Below are 16,382 nucleotides of genomic sequence, written 5' to 3'. Positions count from 1 at the left end.
ACAGTTTCATTTAGAACAAAGACATGCTCCATTACACATCATTATGCAGGCGGGATGGTTAAGCTCATTCCTACCGACTTTAAACCAAGGTTGGCTAGACAGCATCACTGCACTCTTTAAAAAAAGATTTCTCACCGTTTGGTCTAGACTTTACGTTTTCTCCTTCATAGATCTGAGTCCCTTCTTCACAACGTATACTAGTGTTGTTGACTTGTTAGTGTTCCTCCCCCTTTTTCAGCACAGTGTACCACATTCTTCTGCTCATGAATGGCATCCCCCAATAAAACAACATGCAGTTATGTTCCCGTTCCTTACCCATGTCCTCTTATTATTTGTAAAATAATGATGCACATGTACAGTGTCATTGAGGCTGTGAAGCTATGCTAATGGAAACAAAACTTGAAGTTCAACAAATCTTTGAACATTTGAACTAGTACTTGTTAGCTCTGTGTAGGAAGCAGGTTGACGGAAGATAGAAAATGCAGGGCACTATTCCTCCGTAAGTGGCTATAATAGCAACCAGCTGTGAACTTGCTGTGTGTGTGTGTGTGTGTGTGTGTGTGTGTGTGTGCGCTTGTTTGGCGAGGCATACAAAAAACAGCATGCTAAGATTTCAGGGCTGCAAGAAGCAAAGCCAGACTCAGTCAGTTGGCTGGGTAAAACACCATAAAAGGTAAAAATTGAAAACCCAAGTGAAGAATATTTTGAGGGGTTTTGACCAGCGTCTCAGATTTAGCACTACATTGATAAGATCTTCGAGAGAAAAAAAAGAAAGAAGTTGTTTTCTTTTCTGCCGTCTGCGTCTACCTGGCCTTGTCTGGAGTGTAATTTACTCTTTAATCTTTTGGGGCATTTCTTATTGTTAGGATGACTCTCAAAAATACTTCCTTTTACCGTGGTCCTTATCACAACCTTGCGGTGCATCTGTCTGTATCAAGGATCAATGTTGTGTCTGTGTGTGCAAAGTAAAGGGGTGGGGTGTGCATGTATGTGTGTGCTTTTAACTTACACAGATGTTTGTATGCAATGCTAGGAGATTGTGTGTGTGTGTGTGTGTGTGTGTGTGTGTGTGCACGTGCAGTTCATCCACTGCAAGTGTGCATCCGTTTTCATTTGCATCCCACATCTGATTCGATGTAACCCTTACCCTCGCCAGTGGCCTGTGGGTCTGTAATAGGCAGTAATTGGTCCCAGATTGTTTTTGAGGTTTGTGTATCTGCTAGCAACTCCTGGTTAACCGAGCCACTTGCTCAGAAACTTTGATTACAGGTCTGCTATTTGGAAAAGTGGTTAGAAAACCTCGGTTCTTTATAGAAGCTACCAGTTTTTATCAGCCCGACTTATGTCAGGAGTCTGCTTGCCACATGACTTCTGTTTACATTCAAGATGACTCGATTTTGTTCATTCCCAAAACCAGTAAAGAAACTTCCATTTTGAGCAACTGCTGATATCATTTTTCTTTCTCTGCTAAGCCTTTTCTTTATATATACAGCAGATTTAACTTGTGTGTCCCGTCCATTGTCTGGTAACTTGACACACATGTTTGAGCTCCTGTCAACGACAAAACTCGCCACCACAAGGTTTTCCAGGCATTGAAACCCACACTGTTTCTAACACTGAAATGGGCTTACACAGCACAGTATATGACATGATCTTGTGTTACCAGCTTGACTGCATTGTTTTTAATGAGGAAGCTTTTTGTTGGGGCAGCACTACTTTTTTTACTGGTTGCATGTTTAAAGAGCTTTGTCATATACCTTTCTGTGATACTTCTGCAAGTGTTTTATGAAGCCTAATTATGTAGAGCACGTGAGCGTTTCCATGACAAAACCATTACGATAAAGATTGCTGAATTGTTCAGCTTATACACTATTGTTTTTATGATGTTTGCTGTTTGCAGTAATGTCAGAAGTAGAGAAATCCTGATTTTGAAGATAAAAGATTAAAGGGAAAGAGGGAATAAAGAACGTTAACGTTAAGGGAGCAGTCTCCCTGTGAAATTAGTCCACAATATTTTCACCTTTTGTTTGTAAAGTATCCTCTAAATGCTGCTTTTTTAATGAAACATACCCACAGCAGGAGAAAAGTGAAGGTTAGAAACATGATGAAATAGAGTAGGTTAAAGAGAAGAAAAAGAAGGGTAAAGGGCTTCTTCCCTCTCCCCAGCTGGGCTGGAATCTCACAGGGACATGCTAGTCTTCCCTCACTCTTTCTGTGTTCTGTTCAGCAGTATGCACTGCAAGTTTCTGAAATTTCAGTTTCTGAAATTTCTCAGATTGTAGAAGAGCCAGTATCTCGCCATGTTTGCCTCCCAACGTTAAGCTCTAACTAAGATATTTGATGTTAACAACACTGTAAATGCTTCCTCCTGTTCATGTGTTGTCAACATGTCAAAATATGATGATATCTAACTGTAGACAGTGAAGCTTCTGGTCCGTTGTGAATAACTGCTTACCTCTCTCTCTCTCTCTCCCTCTCTCTCAGGTGGAAGTCGTCCTGTTCAGGTGATCATAACTGAATCTGGAAACCAACCTAACTCCCATCCTATTCAGTGGAATGCCCCACAGTCTGCTCACATCACCCAGTACATCCTCAAATGGAGAGTGGTGAGTTTCCTGATTGAACTTTACAGTTAACTAGAGAAATGATGCCTTGTCTTGCATCTCTCCACAGGATCTGATGCTGACACAGCCTCCATTGGCATCTGACCTTCAACTCCTGCTCTGCATGCTAAGCTTTAAAAAACTCCTGCATTTTTTGTTTGTTTTTCTAACATCCTTCATCACATTTTTACAGAAAAACACTCGCAGCCCGTGGAGAGAGGTGATGATCCCTGGCCATCTGAACTCCTACACCATCTCTGGTCTGAAGCCAGGCATCACCTACGAGGGTCAGCTAATCAGCGTGTTGCGGTTTGGGCGCAGAGAGGTCACACGCTTTGACTTCACTACCAATTATGGATCATGTGAGTTAAGGGAGTTGACAGCTCTCCATGCTGGCTTAGTTGCCGCATTGCTGATTAACCAACAGTATTGACAGTTAATGTGGCTTCTCTTTCCATGCAAGCTGGTGTAGGAATATGTATGTTTTTGTGCGTATCACTGCTTAATGTGCACTGGTTTGCAAAGTAAATATGAAAGATGATATTGAAGACAGGGCTCTGGAAATGTGGTTGCAACATCATGAAATGGCAATAAAGCTTTTGTGCTGTTTCTCTTTAAAAGAAAAAAGAAAATCAGTTTGGCTCCTGAAAGTTTTACTTTATTTAACTAAGAATTCTTTACTTTTAAAACAGTTATAGTTAATAGTTACAGTTTATCCCCAGAGTGTCCTGTCGCCAGTTGTGATCTCAGAGGCAGCAAGTAGCCAACTCACTTATTTTCCATCTCTGTCTTTGTCGGTTTGTCTTGTAGTGGCGACATCACAAGGCGAGACCAACCAAACTCCACCTATGGTTGACATCTCAGAGTCCGTGACCGAAATTACCTCCAGCAGCTTTGTCATCTCTTGGGTTTCCGCCTCTGACACAGTTTCTGGTTTTAGAATAGAGTATGAGCTCAGTGAGCAGGGACAGACATCTGGACAACCCCTGGTGCTAGGTAAGTGCATATATACATATATAAAAACATGAAAAAATACAGTTGGGTTTGTCGGATAGCGGCAAACATATTGTGAATTGTATTTCAAAATAAAAGTAAGTTTGGAAGTAAAATATTTCTATTTATAAAAACTAATGTGTTAATACAATCTGTTTTTTTTCCAACAGACCTGCCCCACACAGCTACCTCAGTGAACATTAATGAGCTTCTACCTGGGAGGAAGTACACTGTTAACGTCTATGAGATTACAGATAGCGGAGAGAACAACCTAATTCTTACTACTTCACAAACCACTGGTCAGTTGGCACATACATTGTATATTCCTAACTTTTCTACTATGTTCTTACCATTCTCACAAAACTTGCAGCTGCAAGACTGAAATGTTGTGTTAAATCCCAGACCTGCAAGTTGCCTGATGAGCATAAGGGACTATAAATGAAGTGATCCAGTAAAAACAGCAGTGGTTGTAATTTTCCCTCTCACACCTAAACCCCATTTGTTCCATAGCCCCTGATGCACCCGTTGAGCATGAAGTGGAGGATGTGGGAGAAACTTCCATGGTGATCAGCTGGGAAAAACCTCTGGCTCCCATCACTGGTATGCTATGTCACAGTGAAAATCTATCACCATTCTGTTGCTAATTTGAACCCCCGCCTATTCATCTTTGACATTCCCGAATGCACAATGAACCATGTGGTCTCTTCCTCCACGCAGGCTATCGTGTTGTTTACACGCCATCACTAGAAGGTGAAAGCACAGAGCTGACTCTCCCTGACACCGCAACTTCAGTGACTCTGAGTGACCTTCTGCCTGGGAAGTTGTACAACGTCAGTATCTACTCTGTGGAGGACAGCCTGGAGAGTGAGCCTATCTTTGTGCAGGTCCACACCGCTGGAGACCCACTGCCAGGTAAAAGACTAAGATGTGTAAAAAAAAAAAAAAAAAAGGGACACAATTGTTATTTGGAAAGGTTGAACTCAGTAAGCCTGAGTAAGGTTGCTTTAAATGTGTGTGTGTCTGTGTGTGTGTGTGTGTGTGTGAGTGTGAGAGAAACAGAGAGGGAGTGAGAGAGAGAGAAAGAGTGTTGGGCAAAATTAAGACAAGTTTGAAAAAGCAATCCTTAATAGTTGGGTCTTTCTTTTTTATGTAAAGCCAACAGTATCTTCCATATGTGTATATTCATGTTTTTTCTCCAAGTACCTTTTGATGAGCACAACTCATTTTCATTAGAAATAATAAAAACTAGCTATATAGAAATAATAGAATACTAAAGGCTATATAAGAAAGACGAAGGTAACGAAAAATAATTGCATTTGGCGGAATTTTTATGCAGCACTGGAGCAATTCCATAAGTGGAAATAGCCGAGAACATCTATTGAGAGACTCCAGATACTATGTGATGATTGGACCAAAGATGTAGAGAGTAAAACGCTTAGGTGATTTTGATCCGTAAATGTCATCATTTGATCTGCTGTACTTATTATAATATGTAATATGTAATATGTAGTAATAAGTAATATGACTTATTACTCTTAGCAGTCATAGGGGCACCCTCCAGAATCAACCTGCAAGTCATCCTGTGGCCTAGTCACATTCTATTGGAATCTTTCTAATTCTTACGACTAGAAGTAAAGAGTTTTCCAATGGAAAGTGAAGTCATTGAGTTCACAGCTGTTGCACTCCTTTTCTGACGGAGTTATGCAAAACTATTTAGTCTGCCAGGTCTAACATGCTGTTTAGCAGATGCAGGAAATGTGTGTGTGTGTGTGTGTGTGTGTGTGATAGAATGACGATACGTGACCTAGTTAATAGTGTGTCCTGCCATCTTCAGACTGTAGATGCACACTAGGTCCAATGGACCAAGGCGGCTGTCCACACATTACATTGTCTGAGCTAAATCAAGAGCAAGGCGTATACTGAGTCACTATAAACTTTGCATCTGCACTTTAGTATATCAAACTCCAAAATGACGAAAGCTTAATGGGTCTTGACATCTCCACCTCTTTTCATTTCTTTTTTTCTCTTTCTTTTTCTTATTGTCTTATGAAGACGTTCAAGATTTCTCTCCTCTCTTTCTTTGCACTCCGTCCGGCTCTTCTGTTCTGCTTCAACAATGTCGGTTTGTGTCCTGACATCCAGTCTGTCCAAAAAATGATTTTGGACTTTCCTTGGAATATGAGTGTGCATATATAAACCTGCGTGGGGTTTTGATGATCTACAACATAAAAGTAAAGGCATTGAATGATTTATCAAAAGCGCCATTATGTCGTAGAATTAGATTTATTAAATTTCCACATACCTTGCCTTATTTAGCAGAAAACATTTCAAATGAGTTTTCCATTTTATTGTATTGGTAGGAGGCATCTGTTACATAAGACTTAAACCCTATGTTGACTATTTCTATCTAAACGGACAGTAAAGAATTCAAATTTTAATGTTAAGTTGTTTTTCTCCTATTCACAGAAGAAGTACCTTCTCCTACAGACCTGCAGTTCTTTGAGGTGTCCGATAAAAAAATCGTTCTGACCTGGTCTGGCCCAGGCAGCGACGTCTCAGGTTACCGGGTCACCGCTGTCCCTGTGGATGAGTCTGGTTCTCCGCAGACGGAGATGACCCTGCCTGTCAGTCAAAACTCTTACATTGAAGTGTCCCACCTACAGCCTGGAACTCTGTACCGCTTCCACGTCTACGCCATTCACAATGGAGAGGAAAGTTTACCACTTATTGGGGAGCAAACTACCAGTAAGTATGACAGATGCACTCAAGGATAATGAAACAAGATATAAAGTCTCTGCAGGTTGATTTTAATACCACAATGAATTGAATTGAGACTGTCTCTGTGGATAATTGATAAAATGAATAAAACAACCAAACTCTCCACATCTAACAGAGCTTTTATTGATGTCTCTTTTTAGAGCCTGATGCACCCACAGATATCCATTTCACAAACGTGACGGAGGACAGTGCTGTGATATTGTGGTTTGCCCCTCATGCCAAAGTCACTGGCTACCGTCTCCTCCTCTCCATTGAGGGCTCTAACCCCAAGCAGCTGCACCTGCCTGCCCGCCTTACCCAGTACACCCTCCTCAACCTGAAGCCTGATACTGAGTACACCGCTACGCTACATGCCGAGCAAGATTACACACTCAGTGAAGGAGAGACCGCTGTATTTACCACTAGTGAGTGTCTGATGCATGGTTTAAATCAGTGTGGTCACTGTGCATGTGCTCAAAGGGGGCATGTCTTTGCCTCGATTAGGATTTGTTATATTAAGTGAGGGTATGATTTTTAAAAGTATCATGTTACAAGTCTCATTTAGAATACGTGCACAACATACATTGGCAGTGGTCATCTTATAATAAATCCAAAATATTATTTATGGTTTCTGCCCTCAAAAACCAAGATTTCAAATGAGTAGAGGACCCGTTGGCATTACGGATACGGTTCAGTGAAAACACAGGTGCAATATTCTGAAAATGCATGCACTCATATGTCAGTCCGCACGGTGGGGGGTGGGGTGCTATATATCTTTACATACCGTGTCACACTAACTAATCAGAACACACTTTTACTCTCCATGTGTGTGTGTGTGTGTAGACCCACCAATGGGCAACGCTCCTCATTTTAGCACGGATGTGACTGACACCTCCATTATAATCTCCTGGACTCCAGTTCCACGCATTGAATACAAGGTAGGCTCTCTGCTAATACTGTACATAACATACAAAGTGTTTTTATACCCACATATTCATAAAGCGAACGTTGTCCTTTCTGTCCCTTTTTGTTAAATGAAAGACTAGATTGTGTTTTCTTCTGTTTGCTGTGGAGATCACATTCCAGTTATTTCTGGGTCTGTGTCGGGCCCATTGCAGTAAGACCACATGGGAACTACAGACCTCAGGGTTTAAATGTGATTGGTCAGACAATGTCACACCAGAGATGAGAATCTTCTGCTGGCGTCCATGTTCTTGGGAAAACATTGCCCTCTGACCTTTACCTCCTGTACCCTACAATCCATGTCTCACTCTCTGCTGTCTCTCTAACACTGTGTGCACTTATCTTTCAGTTGACAGTACGTCCCAGTCAGGGCGGAGAAGCCCCCAGAGATGTGACCTCTGACTCAGGAAGCATTTACATTTCTGGTCTTACTCCGGGAGTGGAGTACACATACAGCGTCCAGCCAGTAATAAACGGCCACGAGCAGGGAACCCCAGTCACGCGCCGTGTTGTCACACGTAAGAATAAATCAATATTGACTCGTTCACCTTTAATTCTGGTTTTCCTTTCATTGCTTGCTGTTTTCTTTGATCCTCCAATGTTTCTGCTTTATGCATTTTTTTTACACAAGCTCCTTTCCTTCTCCTCTGACTCCTCTTTGTCTTCTTTGTCTCCAGCTCTGTCTCCTCCTACTGATCTCAACCTGGAGTCCAACCCAGGTACCGGAGAGCTCACAGTCCAATGGAACGGGGCCAGTACACCAGGTATACACACACACACACACACACACACACACACACAGCCACATAGCCACCTACCTAAGTGTACAAATAATCAAAATGTGGGTTGGTTGACCATTCTCCTTTTTGTCTGAATCATTCGTCAGTGACCTACAGTCTCTTCCCTGTGACAGTTTCTAATTTCCATTCCATAGTTGTTTTTTTCCCTCAGCATGTAATTGTTCTAAATGATGCATTATCTCCAGTTTCTTCCTCCTATCTCACATAAATTTTCTTTTCCTCTCTCCCTCCAAGACATCACCGGCTACAGAGTGACATGCACTCCCACCAATGGGCAGCAAGGAAACAGTGTGGAGGAGTTTGTGGAGGCAGGTCAGAACTCCTGCACCCTGGAGAATCTCAGTCCAGGAGTGGAATACAACATCAGTGTTGTTACTGTTAAGGATGATATGGAGAGCACTCCTATTTCAACTATCATTACACCAGGTGGGTGAGGGGTCAGTTCATAATCCTGGGGGTTGGATGGGTTTCTGACACCATAGGGAATGGATCTGCATTGTCCCAGTTGCTAACTTAACATATTTTGTTGAAAGTTAATGTGTCAAAATCACACATTAACTTCCAACATTTAACACATACTACCTCTGCTCTGTTAGCATTACCGCTCTTACTCATACAGCACTAATGCTATATTACCTGTGTATATATTAAGAATGTTTAATGGAGAAGCTTCATTGAACACTAGTTGAAACCTCACTATATGGCAATATATACCAGGGAAAAGCTGTTTTCCATGAGCTCTTCCATTGCAGTGATATGTTAAATATCTCAGCCTACTGGAAGCAGACAATTTTAGTTGCTCGCCTTGACCACCGCTCCTGTCTCTTTGTCTGTTGGTTTCCTCTTTCTGGTCCTCTTCCCTTTCCTTCCTCCTTTGCCTCTCGTTTGTTTGGTGTTTCTGTTGTCTTCTCTCTGTTTTTTCTTCTCCCCTGTGCCCCTGCACCCCTTCCCTCCAATCCTCTTTCCCACCCACCCAGAAGTCCCACAGCTGACGGACCTCACCTTCAAGGACGTGAGCGACACCTCTATCAGTCTCCGCTGGTCACCGCTCAACACCACAACCATCACCGGTTACAGGATCACAGTGGTGGCTGCCGGCGAGAGCGTACCCATCTTTCAAGACATGGTCCAGCCAACGACTGGTCATTATACCGTCTACGGACTGGAACCTGGTATCGACTATGACATCAGTGTGATCACTGTGACGGAGAATGGCGAGAGCGAGCCCACCACAGTCACTCAGCAGACCTGTAAGAAGTCCTCTATTGGTAATATCATTACCTTTTCTGATTGGAAGAGCCACTCAGTTGTAAATACAATTACCGAACTATCACAACTATTGTTATAAGTAGATAGGTGGATTTACTAGAGTTGCCTACGTGTGTCACGCATTACATTGTGTGTGGTGAGATCTTTAATGTAATAAGTTTCTTATTAACCCTAAGACATGGCTATGTAAATCAAACCTTTAAAGCTGCTGATGTAATTGCATAGCATGCTGTGTTTTCAGTTAAATAATCCTCTGTGTGTGTGTATGTGTATGTGAGGTCCATCTGGTTTAAGTTGCAGGGTTTAATCATGTTGAGGCTTATTTTGCCTCCCAATGCAAACACTACTTGTTCTCTCACTTTTAAGAAGTCGTAAAACTGCAGACGGATTTACACTGACACACACATAACACAGACTCTTCCTTCAAATAGATGGACGACTTTTCTTTCTTAGTCATAATTTCATTTATTATTATCATAAGATTATTTTTTGGTTTCTCTTACCTCATATCTTTCTATAACTGCTATCTCTTTTTAATAGCTGTACCAGCACCCACTGATTTGGGCTTTGGCAAGGTTGGTCCAGACAGCATGGAAGTCACCTGGGTCGCTCCCCATGTCCCCCACACCGCTGACATCAAAAGCTTTCTCGTCAGGTAAGAAAACATGAATGTTTTTAAAACCCAGAAATAATTTCTTTCTGATTCAGATGTTATCTTTAGGACATACTGGTCTTATGTTGGTATCCTTATTATTCAGGTATCATCCCATTGACGATGAAGATGACACTACAGAAATCAACGCAGGAGGCAGTAACAACGTGGTGCTGAGACGTAAGTTAAAGTAAATTGAATAAATACACACCACACAGACACACAAACAACTACATTTGTATTTTTGTCTCTTTCACTGTCCCCAGACTTGCTGCCCAACACAGAGTATCTGGTGAGCGTGGTGTGGGTGGATGAGCAAAGAGAGAGCTCGCCCCTCATCGGCACCCAGAAAACAGGTGAGTCTGACACGATCTAACTTTACCACAGGGTCCAGGATCAGGCCGGAAATTGCTTCTTTTTTGGGGCACAGATCATATGAATGTTGATCTTTTCAAAAATGTTTTGCTGTGTTTTTCATCATGTCTTCAGCTCTGGATTCACCGGTTGGCCTGCGTTTCTCTGAGATCTTCACCAACTCCTTTACCATCCACTGGCTTGCTCCCCAGAGCAAAATCACCGGTTACCGTATGCGTTACCAGATGGTCAGTGGCGGGCGAGCCAAGGATGAGAGGCTGCCCCCGTCCAGGAACCACTTCACCCTGACAGGACTCACTGCAGACACAGAGTACTTGGTCAACATCTACGCAGTGAGCGGGACCCAAGAGAGCCTGCCGCTCAGTGGGAAACAGAAGACGAGTATGAAAATCCTAATCTAATACTTGTTTGATTGCGCACCATTTTATCATCATCATGGTGTTTATTCAATTTTTTGTGTCCGGCTCTTTACTCTCTCTCTAGTCTCTGATGCTCCCACAGACCTGGAAGTGCTAGACTCCAGCCCTACCAGCATCACCGTCCGCTGGGATGCCCCACCGGTCACTGTGCGCTACTACAGGATCACTCATGGAGAGTCCGGTGAGTTAGTAATAATGGCTTGAAATGATTATTTGATTTATTTATTTTTTGCCAGGAAACTTTTTTTTCTAAGTGTATTTTCCCTTCCTGTAGTTCCTACTGTGTTTTTATTGTGGAGATTCATGTCACTGTAGGATCAGTCTATTGAGTATTAAGATATTAGTTTCTCTAATATTTACCACACAATCCTTTTGTCATCCAGGAGGTCACAGTAATCCTAAGGAGTTCACAGTGCCTGGCTCTCAGTCCACTGCCACAATCAACAACCTGAAGCCTGGTACTGACTACACTATCACCGTCTACGCTGTGACTGGTAGAGGAGACAGCCCCGCTTCCAGCACTCCAATCTATGTCATGCACAAGACAGGTACACACACACACACACACATACACACACACACACGCCCCCAGAGACCAAACAGTCACCCATTTTTTGTGATTATCCAACCTCTTCATGTTTCAACTCACAACATTCTCCCCTTCATCTCTCCATCCTCTTAGGTGTTGACTCTCCCTCTGAAATGGAGGTGATGAAAATAAATGACAACCGTGTCAAAGTGAAGTGGAGCCCTGCCCAGGGCCCAATCAAGGGATACAGGGTGACTGGGGTCCCCAGAAATGGACAGGGGCAATCTTTCACTGAGGTGGTGGCTCCAGGTATGGTGTTTCCAGTACAAAGCTTCCACCATGTAGTGTTTTGTCAGTATTTAAAAGCTTAATTAGCTATAAACTTCTGGCTTTCAGTTGAGGAAACTCTAATGTGTCTTTGTCTTCCTTGTTTTTGTATCCTTTTCTTTCTCTTTTCCAGACCAGACAGAGATCACCTTCTCAGGACTGATGCCCACTGTAGAGTACGTTCTGAGTGTTTATGCACTTGGGCAAGATGGAGAGAGCGCCCCACTGGCGGTGAATTTTTTAACAAGTGAGGGTATACACTTTGTAGAACTAAATCTGTGAAATGTTATCTGTTTTTCACAAATTGAAAAAAATGCCCGTGACCTCTCCCCCTACTTCTCCAACCCCACTACCTTGCCACCCTTCTATCCGCTCTCATCACCCTTTTAGGTGTAGACCATACCAAGGACCTGACATTCTCAGACATCGACTCCACCTCACTGAAGATCACCTGGGACAGTCCTGAGGGAATTGTCACATCTTATCGCGTCTTGTATTCAAGTCCAGAGGAGGGTGAGAGAGAGCTGCGCCCTGCTCCCCGAGGAGATGCTGAGTCTACTACTATCTACGGTCTGCAACCGGGCACTGAATACACTGTGAAAGTCATCGCAGTGCATGATGACACGGCCAGCACACCACTGGTCGGGACACAAGCTACAGGTAGGCAACGAGATTAATTCTAGATGTTTTTTTATATATATTTGAGGTAAAAATGTGATCCAACAAAAAGTTCTGAAACCAAATAGAAAATTCATTTGGTGTAAAATCCTTTTATTTCTGACTTGACAGTATTCGATGAGAACTTCCCTCTGTCGATACTAAGTACTGTCTCCCTCAAACTGTCTTTTTTCTCCCCCACAGCCATCTCCCCCCCCACCAACCTCCAGTTCTCCCAGGTTGGCCCTACCTCATTCACTATGCGCTGGTCTGTGCCGGGTCAGGAAAACCGACTAACTGGCCTAACGGGCCTCACGGGCTACCGAGTGGTGGTGAACCCAAAGAACAAGAGCGGTCCTACCAAGGAGATCAACTTGGCCCCAGACGCCACACAGGCACACATCTCTGGACTCATGGTGAGTGTGGGTCTCTGAGTCTGAATGAAGGACTCCATTTGTATTTGTCTCTTGAAGAGAAGTCAGAAGTGAATGAGTTTTTAGTTTGTTTTTTGACCTTTCAGATACCTATTGGATTTCATTTCTGTTATTAGAGCATGAAAATGGACTTACAGATAGAGCTGGGCAATATATTGATATTGTGATATGAGACTATATGTTGTCTTAGATTTTGGATATCATAATATTGTATCAGGGCATAAGTGTTGTCTTTTCCTGGTTTTAAATGCTGCATTACAATAAAATTATGTCATTTTCTGAACTTACTAGTCTGCTGTAACTGTTCTATTATTTGCCTTTACCATACTTAGTCATTATATCCACATTACTGATGATTATTTATCAAAAATGTCATTATGTAAATATTTTGTGAAAGCACCAATAGTTGCTAGACGCTACAACATTGTTGCGGAAAACTCAGTCCTGTGGAAACTGGCAACGCCGTGAGAGACTGTGAAGTCTAATTTTCTCTATCTCCCTTAGGTTGCAACTGCCTATGAAGTCCATGTTTATGCTTTGAAAAACTCTCTGACCAGCAGGCCAGTCCAAGGAGAGGTCACTACTCTGGAGAGTGAGTTTTTAACATGTATTTTTTATATTCTGACAAATTAATGCATTGACATGACATGAAAACAGAGAGATGGCATTTTTGCTAAAGTAACATTGCCAGTTCTGGGGTTGTGCAAAAAGCTCTTCTTGCATTGATTTCGTCATTAAAAGATCTATACTCTCTCACAACTGGGTTTGTTCCTTCTGGCTCTTACTCACTCTCTCTGTCCTCATCTACCTCAAGATATCAGCCCCCCTCGTCGTGTTCGTATCTCTGACGTCAATGACTCTTCCATCACCCTGACCTGGCGCTCCAAGACAGAACCCATCTCTGGCTTCCTGGTTGAGGCCACACCCACCACCTCTTCTACAGGCTACACACCCATTCAAAAGACCATTGGCGCTGACTCACGCTCATTCACTATTACAGGTACACAGATATGAGAATGCACACGCATTTACATACACAAAGATGTAGTGTAAACCCACAGCTGGAAGATTAAGTTAAAATTGCATATTTCATAATTCAATCATAACCTCAGATTTCTTAGGATTACTTTAAAAAAAAAGCATAAAACCCCTCACTAAGCTGTCACTGCGTCTTCACTTCAGGTCTGGAGCCAGGCACCAACTACAAGATCAATATCTATACACTGAAAGGAAACGGACGCAGTGCACCTCTCACACTCACTGCCACCACAGGTAACTATTCATCTCAATCCTACAATGTCGCTCAAGCCAGTAGTACTGCTTAAAATATTAAATTAAAATATCCCAAATTGGCATATTAATATTCTTAGATATTTGTAAATATAAAATTGACTCCCCCTTACATAGTGCTGAATGGACACAATTCAATACATTCAAATCAGTGTTTTAGTTACATGCAGATGTAATATTATTTCTTCACTATAGGTGTAGCTAGTATGCATGCACAAAATAAGACGTAGTTGAGTTTTTACTAACTTGTCTGTCTCTTCCAGCCAAACCAGTGGTCATGCCGCCCACGAATATCCGCTTCACCTCTCTGAACCCTAACAGCATCTCTTTCACCTGGGAGCCATCACGCAGTCCAGGGGTTACTGGCTATTATGTCACCTATGAGGAGGCCGGGGGTTTGCCTCGAGAGGTTACCCCCAGACCCCATGCAGGCCAGAGCTACACCATTATTAATGGTGAGTGTGGAGCATGAGATTTACTCAGGCTAATAGAACATACACACAAATACAAATGATTCAAAAAAGCAAATAACAACATAGCTAATTTTGTGTTCTTCTTGTGCTTGGTCACAGGTCTGAAACCAGGGACAGAGTATGTCATTAAGATTGTCGCGCTGCAGAATGCTTTAAGAAGCACACCTCTTGTGGGCAAAGCCAGAACACGTGAGTACACCCATCATCCACTTGCCAGCACGTATGGCCTGTGCAAACTGTATTTTTAATTAATTTTTTTTAAGTAAAGATTGCTCCTATATTGAAAATATGGATGACATTGTGACATCAAAAAACATTCAGCTGTCATTTTGGAGAAACAGATCATTGCTCATGTCTCTTGCAAAGATGAGCATCATTTTATCTTAGAGTTTGAAATCCTGAAGAATTACATACAACTAATGCTGTAGAATAACAAATCTATCTGCTATTAATTTTCCACAAAGTGATCATAAAACTATCAAATAAAACATTATGGGCTGATTTTATATAACCCACTTTCAGGAATTTAGGTGAGGTAATCTAGTGTGTCCACTCAAGGAGAGAACTTGGTCTGATTATGCTTCTTTGTCAGGACTGTTATAATGAAGAATAACTTCTCTCAAAGATACTTTTAGTTCTTTTTTTATAACTATACATAAGCCATGTGTTTGAGAGCTAGGCTCTGCTGCCCTCTGCTGCCTTTCTTGTCTAACTGCTGCTAATAACAGAATGACAGCATGTAGCCCTTGACAATGACTGTCATTTAAATCCTTCTATGACCATAATTATCAATGTTTCATACCAGCATTGTGTTAGCTAGTCAACACTAATCAGCAAACAATTATAACATCCCATTTTCCCATAACTTGAACTACCTCAGTCTGTGTCTGGGCTTGTATGGATCCATTAGATGCTTTTTCACCCTTTTAAATCTTCAATCTATTTTAGTTTTCCAATTGAACATGAGTAGATAACTTCTTGATGGATGTTTGTCTTTGTGTATTGCATTATTAGAGACAGGCAGGTAATGAGTTACCTGTTTTGTAAGCAGCACAGTGGAAACGCAAACATCTTGTGTTTTTAACTGCTAGAAGTTAAGCTAGTGGATCTGTGTATTGTCTTTGCCTTGCTTGCTTGCAACAGCTAACATATATATGCCTCTCGTCCAATCAGAGCCAGCTCCAGATCTTCACCTATTGGTTCCCGAGCTGCCACAGCTTCCTGTACCTCATCGGCCGACCACTGACATCCTGGATGTTCCAGAGTCCTTCAATGACAAGATGTAAGAGCCTGCATAACCATACTGAAAAAGAAGGGAAACCAAAAATGCATAAACTGTATGTGCAGTGAGTTGGTGCTTTTGATCTTATCTTATTTGATCAAATTTTTTCTCTTTTTTTGTTCATTCTTTTCCCCCCAATGGCATCTCCTGCTTTTTATTCTTTCTATTTGGATCTCCTGTTCCTTTTCTTTCTTCATCCCTCTCTCTTTCTGTGTCCAGTTTCGACACCAACCATGTTCACTTGTCTGGCACTAGTGGCCAAAACCAACCAGGCCAGCAGGGCCAGCACATCTATACCGAGTACCAGAGCCTGGGCCCTAACAATGGACTGCATGGCCCCTTCAGTGGACCCAGAGAAGGCCAGAGACCAACTCTCAGAGAACCTCTGATCTATATTCCTGTTGCAGGCCCTGATGGAAACAGAGTACCCTTGGTCAAGGTGTGTGAGACTTAAATGATCTGTTGTAAATCTGATGCACCTCATGATATTTAAATACTGTAGTAAAAATGTTATATTTATCCACTTTCATTTAGATTTATATTATCTTGAGTTTAGGAT

General features: G+C 42.1%; 1 protein-coding gene across 3 annotated transcripts in view; it reads left to right on the top strand.

Annotated features, from left to right (window-relative positions):
- LOC117952774 (fibronectin-like) overlaps nt 1-16,382 on the top strand; it is a 31,021-nt gene that overhangs the window by 10,102 nt on the left and 4,537 nt on the right. The window contains exons 13-42 of one of the 3 annotated variants that reach the window (XM_034885297.1): nt 2,485-2,606; nt 2,797-2,959; nt 3,414-3,599; nt 3,767-3,895; nt 4,107-4,196; nt 4,314-4,508; nt 6,063-6,341; nt 6,515-6,778; nt 7,197-7,291; nt 7,666-7,834; nt 7,994-8,080; nt 8,351-8,542; nt 9,094-9,366; nt 9,926-10,040; nt 10,144-10,217; nt 10,304-10,393; nt 10,527-10,793; nt 10,896-11,012; nt 11,215-11,379; nt 11,514-11,669; nt 11,821-11,934; nt 12,078-12,347; nt 12,549-12,760; nt 13,283-13,370; nt 13,593-13,778; nt 13,961-14,050; nt 14,332-14,523; nt 14,641-14,730; nt 15,715-15,823; nt 16,043-16,262. In XM_034885297.1, the coding sequence (XP_034741188.1) occupies nt 2,485-2,606; nt 2,797-2,959; nt 3,414-3,599; nt 3,767-3,895; nt 4,107-4,196; nt 4,314-4,508; nt 6,063-6,341; nt 6,515-6,778; nt 7,197-7,291; nt 7,666-7,834; nt 7,994-8,080; nt 8,351-8,542; nt 9,094-9,366; nt 9,926-10,040; nt 10,144-10,217; nt 10,304-10,393; nt 10,527-10,793; nt 10,896-11,012; nt 11,215-11,379; nt 11,514-11,669; nt 11,821-11,934; nt 12,078-12,347; nt 12,549-12,760; nt 13,283-13,370; nt 13,593-13,778; nt 13,961-14,050; nt 14,332-14,523; nt 14,641-14,730; nt 15,715-15,823; nt 16,043-16,262 (4,799 nt within the window). Of the gene's footprint in view, nt 1-2,484; nt 2,607-2,796; nt 2,966-3,413; nt 3,600-3,766; nt 3,896-4,106; nt 4,197-4,313; nt 4,509-6,062; nt 6,342-6,514; nt 6,779-7,196; nt 7,292-7,665; nt 7,835-7,993; nt 8,081-8,350; nt 8,543-9,093; nt 9,367-9,925; nt 10,041-10,143; nt 10,218-10,303; nt 10,394-10,526; nt 10,794-10,895; nt 11,013-11,214; nt 11,380-11,513; nt 11,670-11,820; nt 11,935-12,077; nt 12,348-12,510; nt 12,761-13,282; nt 13,371-13,592; nt 13,779-13,960; nt 14,051-14,331; nt 14,524-14,640; nt 14,731-15,714; nt 15,824-16,042; nt 16,263-16,382 lie in introns of those variants that run through there. The other 2 variants (XM_034885296.1, XM_034885298.1) reach the window with 2 other exon arrangements.

Source organism: Etheostoma cragini, chromosome 11 (assembly GCF_013103735.1).
Source record: "Etheostoma cragini isolate CJK2018 chromosome 11, CSU_Ecrag_1.0, whole genome shotgun sequence".
NCBI classification, from domain to species: Eukaryota; Metazoa; Chordata; class Actinopteri; order Perciformes; family Percidae; genus Etheostoma; species Etheostoma cragini.
This window is presented reverse-complemented; position numbering and strand designations above follow the sequence as displayed.